This window comes from Ambystoma mexicanum, chromosome 2p, assembly GCF_040938575.1.
Source record: "Ambystoma mexicanum isolate Mex_15411 chromosome 2p, UKY_AmexF1_1, whole genome shotgun sequence".
Classification (NCBI taxonomy): Eukaryota; Metazoa; Chordata; class Amphibia; order Caudata; family Ambystomatidae; genus Ambystoma; species Ambystoma mexicanum.
The window spans coordinates 743,014,068-743,020,067 of record NC_090923.1 but is presented as its reverse complement, the minus strand read 5'-3'; the positions used below and the strand labels follow the sequence as shown (position 1 = coordinate 743,020,067).

The 6,000-nt window shown below is 51.9% G+C and overlaps 1 protein-coding gene across 1 annotated transcript in view; it reads left to right on the top strand.

Moving 5' to 3' along the window:
* Window positions 1-206: 206 nt before the first annotated feature.
* Window positions 207-6,000, top strand: part of LOC138566741 (gap junction delta-2 protein-like) — a 404,381-nt gene continuing 398,587 nt past the window's right edge. Inside the window, exon 1 of the mRNA XM_069644372.1 lies at window positions 207-712. Coding sequence (XP_069500473.1) covers window positions 642-712 — 71 coding nt within the window. The 5' untranslated portion in view covers window positions 207-641. The remainder of the gene's footprint in view (window positions 713-6,000) is intronic.

The window sequence follows — 6,000 nt, the reverse complement described above, 5'->3', positions numbered from 1 at the left end:
GGTGTGTATTGCTTCCATGAGAGGAGTGTGCCATTGACTGTATGTACACAGACACTTCCCGTAACTGACCTAAGAATCTCGGGGCCAGGTGCCACTCCGAAACTTTCCCTCCTTGAAAGCCAGGGCTCCAGTTAAAAAGAAAAAAACAACAGCTTAAAAAACGTGCCGACCAATCAGCTGGCAACCCGCAGAGCTGAGCACGCTGATCCTGATTAACGGGGATGGGGGGAGGAAGCGATTCTCCCGCTAATCCCCCCGCCTCGACGGAGAGCTGCCTGGTGTCTGCCCCCCGGTTATCTTGCTGGTGGCAGGGAGCGCGGGTCCGGAGGCAGCAGCAGCATGCTGGGCGCGCAGCCTGTGCCGCCGGCCCCTACCTGCCCGCCCCCGCGCCTGTCAAGACTAGCACCCGGGATCTGCCAGGGAGAGTGAAAGGGGGCGTCGGCGAGGATGCTCGCTGACGGAGGGGGTGTGATGGGCAGCCCGGGGATCCCGCTCGACTTCCTGGAGAGGATGGGCGCTGGAGGAGGAGCGGCGCTCTGAGGCGACAGGGGTGCGGAGCACGGCGGGGGAAAGGGGTGCTGCTGAGGCGCACGGCGCGAAGAGGGGACGCGGAGCACGGCCGGGCACTGGCGGCGGCAGCGATGGGCGAATGGACCATCCTGGAGCGGCTGCTGGAGGCAGCGGTGCAGCAGCACTCCACCATGATAGGAAGGTAAGGTGCGGACAGGGGCCCACGCCCACACATCTTTTCCCCCCTTAATGAATGTATCTGCATCATCGCTCTGAGGATCCCTTGTTCCAGTCATGTCCCCATACCTTTCCATGTCGCCTCTGATAGCGGGTAGGAGATAACCCCTGACACCTGCCCCCTCTCCAACGTATCCTGGCATGCGAGGGCTATTTCCTGTCACCAGCCCATCCTCTGCCCTCTTCCTGGGCCAGCCAATACCCCTGCGCTAAAGAGGCCCTCGGGTTCCCTGTGAACCAACCTTCTTCCCATGTTCCTCTAGTAAAGGGGGCGAGGGGCCACCTGCCACTTCCCCCCACCCCCCTTGCATCTTATCCTGGGGCGGGCTCCCTTCTACCTTCATGACTCCAGATTTCAGCGATTCATCCCGTGGGGGTCTTATCTGCCCTCCCCCATACCTGCTCATGGGGTGAGGGGGGCGTGGGGCGGTGGCCATCGTTGCTGCCACCTGGCCACACACTCCCCTCTCTGCCCGCGCATCTGACCCTGGTGGCCTCACCGGCCCCGGCCCCGTTCTGCCTCTCGTTGCTGTGGCCGGGGATGAGGACGCTGCAGGCGGGTGAGCCCGTCTGTCTTCGCGTGCAGATTTCTGCTCGGGGTTTAAAGGATTGTGAAATGCTTTGCCGCCGGGGTCGCGTGCCTATGCACGAGGGAGGAGGGCGGTGATGACACGGAGGCATAGCGGGACAGTGACGGCGCGGGGGGTCACGGGTCCGCTGCAGGGATCGCCATACAGTGTCCTGCACCGCGGGCTGTCAATCCCGAGAGGGACGTATCACCTTCTCCCGCGCTGTGCGGCCGCTCAATTGCATTTCCGCGGGCGCGTGAAGAGGTGTGTTTGAGGGCGAGAATACCAGTGCTGTGTGTGTGAGAACCAGTATTGAGTCTATGGTGTCAGTACTCCGCTCTGCATGTGCACGAGTGTCAGTGCAGTGCCCTGTGTTGGTAAGGGCAGGTACTGTGTGTGAGTCGTATGCAGTGGAGGTATGCAGTAATGCCCGCCTGTGTGCCCGAGTGCCAGCAGTGTATGCATAGGTGTCAGCGCTGAGGGTGTATGAGTAAAGCTTGCCAATGATGTGTGCATCTGGCTGCCAGCGGTGTGGGTATGAGTACTAGTGCACAGTGTTTGCGCACCAATACTGTGTCCCTGACTGTGCATTGCTGTATATGAGGCATACAGTGTCATGTGCAGTGCACATCGCCCCCTTCGCCTATTTCACACACAGCCCTCAGATACAGCTCCACACCTACAGTCACGCTGGACTCCCATTCCACAAGGGTGGTGTGGGTGTTAAGGACATTATATCACAGCCAACGGCCGTGGTTCACCAGTCCGTGTATGCACTAACCACAGCCAACCTCACCACAAACTTGCCGTGAAAATAAGCACCAGTCCGGAGCACCCCTGCAGCACCACCTCACACCACTAGTCGCCATGCATAGGCCATCAACACAGAAGGCACCATCCATCCAGACACCACACTCCTGCGTGCAGGATATTTAAGCTGTGCAGTGACCGCACTTTTGGACAAGGATACAACGCTATAAATTCATACCAATGCCTGCTGTATACTATGCAAAAGACCTTTGACGCTGAGTGCTAGTATTATGTGACTCTATGTAGAGATAGGGTTTGGTTAGTATTTTCTACATGTTTATATTGTATGTTTGTCAATGCACCCAGGTGCATGATGAGGATATGAAAGTATGTCTCAGCATAGCAACACAGAAACAGCTACCATCAAGGTGATCAACGATGCCCTTAAAATCCTTGATGATGGCCATCCTTGTCTCCTAGTTCTCCTTGATCTCTCAGCAGCATGTGACACACTAGATACTCACCAACAATCTACATCACTGCATGGGGACCATCAAGATCGTCCTGAGCTGGTTAAAATCATACCTTGCTTATCGCCAACCGTTTGCACAAATGGATTCTTCCAGATCACAAACTCTACCCATCACCTGTGGAGTCCTGCAAGGATCCATCTTGTCCCCTATGATCTTCAATCTTTACATGGAACCTCTCAGAACCCTCCTCGCTCCACAAAACATCCATATTCACCAATATGCAGATGCTGCGCAGATCTACCTCAAGATATCCTCCATCAAAGAAATCTGCAGGCTCTTGGCTGGTCTCTCATTGATCTAGTCCTGGATTTCCAGTGCTTACCTGAAGCTCAACCCTACCCAAGACTGAATTCCTACTCCTGAGCAACAACCCTGTACACCCTGACATCCAGATATGGCTCTCTGCTATGAACCTCGAAGGCTTCACACCCCATCTGGCCACTTCTGCCAAGTCCCTTGATTTCAACATCAACAGGCGACTCAAGTTCGAACAGCACACAGCAGGGAAGACATAAACGGTTTGGTACCAACTTTCTCTCCTCTGGAAAATCAAGCTCTTCATCCCAAAAAACAACTTCATATGTGCTGTCCAAGCATTGGTCTTCTCCAACCTGGATGGTGGCAATGCCCTTTGGAAGGCCTTTCAACGACTACCCTGGCACCCCTTAGATGTGAAAAAATAGTCCATAGGCGCCCCTCTGCAAGAACAATCACGGCTCATTGACCTATTCTTTGGGAAGGTACTCACTCGAGAGTCTGCAGCCACACTTTAGCTCACTGTACCTTTCACAGGTGGGAAATATTAATTTGCATATCAGTCTTTGTCCCGCCCAGAGAGGCACAGCTCCACCTCACTGATGATGCCCAACAAGGCTGAAACACGTGTATGGGGTTGCTGTTGGTACTCTTGTTCAGAAGGGAATTGCCATAGCATTTCGGTGCTGGACTGCCCATGTGGGCGGGACAAATCTGATATGCAAATGGATATTTCCCATCTGTGAAAGGTACAGTGAGGTAAAATGTGGCTGCAGACTCTAGAGTGGGTACCATCCCATAGAACAGGCCATTTTTGCCGTGTTCGTTCTCATAGAGGGGCGCCCATGACTTATTTTCTGACCCCTTAGATGTGTCCTGCATGCTTCAGCAAGACTCATTAACAGACTGCAAATTCGAGCACATCACCCCGACCCTCATTAAACTGCACTGGCTCCTGCTGCAAGCCTGTTTCATCTTGAAATCCTGTTGTATCATCTACAAGGCTGCCACCCTAAAGTCCCCAAGCTACCTCACTGAGAAATTCAGCATCTCCTGAGGCCTGCGATCCACCAGAAGTAAGGAAATGTGCAGCCTTGAACTACAACGGTGCAGAAAGGAAAAAAAACAGAAGACATGCCTTCTCCGTTTACACTCCAACTCTCTGGAACTGCCTCCCCATCAACATCAGACTTGCCCCATCGCTTATAAAGTTCTGTAAATAGCTCAAGACCTTCCTCTTTAAGTAATGGTTCCTCCCTAACACACAAAGACACACAGACACAGTACTGCTACTCGTGTGCATCAATACTCAGTCACTAATACACAGAAAACAAGCACTCAAACACATACAGTACTACTGACACTCATAGACACACAGCACCATATTCAAACACACTTGAACAGAGAAAGAAACAGACACTCCAGTGAAACTCACACACAGCTACAGAGGAAAGAAAACGCACTGTACAATAACAGACAGTCAGAAGGTATGCAGAAAACATAACATACACACTTATCTCTGGCTATACTTTATTATCATTAGGGTATTTATTGAGCACAGACCTAGCTTCGGGAAGCAACGGAGAACTTTACAATCATAGAGGTAAGAACACAGTGAGGGAAGCAGAGAAAAGGGGATTGTAGAGCTAACAGGGAAGGGCGGAGGTGGGCAATTGGTATTAGGGGTTCTACATGCAATCGGGGAACGAAGACAATGGGGAGCAGATCACAGAGTCTCAGGTAGGGTGGAGAGTGGAGGGTGTGTGGACCTAGGTGTTAGGGAGGAGCCATTCATTGAAGAGGAAGGTCTTGAGCTCTTTCCTGAACTGTAGAAGCGATGGGTCAAGTCTAATGTTGACAGGGAGTAGGTTCCAGAGTCTTGGACCATAGACAGAGAAGATCTGTCTTCCGGTTCTTTCCTTCCTGCAACGTCAGAGTTAAAATCTGCACATTTCCTTACTTCTAGTGGATCGCAGGTCTCCGGAGATGCTGAGTTTCTCAGTGAGGAAGTTTGGGCACTTCAGGGTGACAGCCTTGTAGATGATGCAACAGGATTGGAAGGTGATACAGGCCCATGCAGACACCTACTTAAGCGCAATGCAAAGAGAGTGCCCGAGAGAGAGAGAGAGAGCTTTGACTAATTATATCACGAGCCACACCTTTCTAGCAACTGGACTAGTAGTCCTCTGAACACAACCCTGTTCATACTGGTGCATGTATGTGGAATATGGTATTGATTTTGAAAGTGTCCTGCTGTGGTACCCTGCCCAGTCTGTTAGTGGCATCAAATGACGGCCTGCGGTGTGTGTCTCAATGTGCCCCTCCCACCCTCCACATGTGTTCTATGTTTGTCTCTGCAGAGGTGGATCGATTTGTGTTATTCAGGTAAGAGTGCCTGGATGTGCATTTTGTGTGTCGGTCAGGTGTGTATGAATGAATGTATTGGCGGTGTGGCTGTGTGTGTTTATGTGTGAGAGGGAGACCGTCAGCGCCATTTGCTGTGTCTATTTCTTTACCGTTGTATATGGCTTGAATGCACAATGTAGGTCTGCCTATGTGCACGTGTGAATACGGAGATAGCTGTGTGCTCGCTTTAAACCATGTCTGAGGGTGTATGGTGTGCGACACGTCTGTTGGCAGGCACTTGTAAATGGGTGTTTATTGTGTGTAAGGCGCAAGCCTTGTCTGCTGCGTTGTGTCACCAGCACACCGGCATAAGAACACAAAACACTTACAAACATGTGCATCAATTTAAACAACAACATACTCCTAAGTACAGCATGCCACTACATAAGTCATACAATATGTAACACAAATTACTGTCGGTCCACGCTCCACAAGGCACAAGTAATGAGTTATTCATGAACAATGGTTTCTGTTGCGCCCGTTAAAGCGACATGTGTCGGCTCAGGGCTGAGTGCAAAGGAACATGATTTCTCTGATCGGCAGCACATGCAACAACTCTTCGGCTTCCAGGACTTAGAGCAGCTTGCAGCATCCTAGGTGGGCCAGGGGGCTAGGCTGGCTCTCGTAGGCAGTGGTCGAAGTGTATGAAAATAAGTAGTGGGACTATGTTCCTGCTGGCCTGCCCCCGCTCTCCACAAACCCCATTGCCACGCGCAGTACAAACTCCCAAACAAATACAC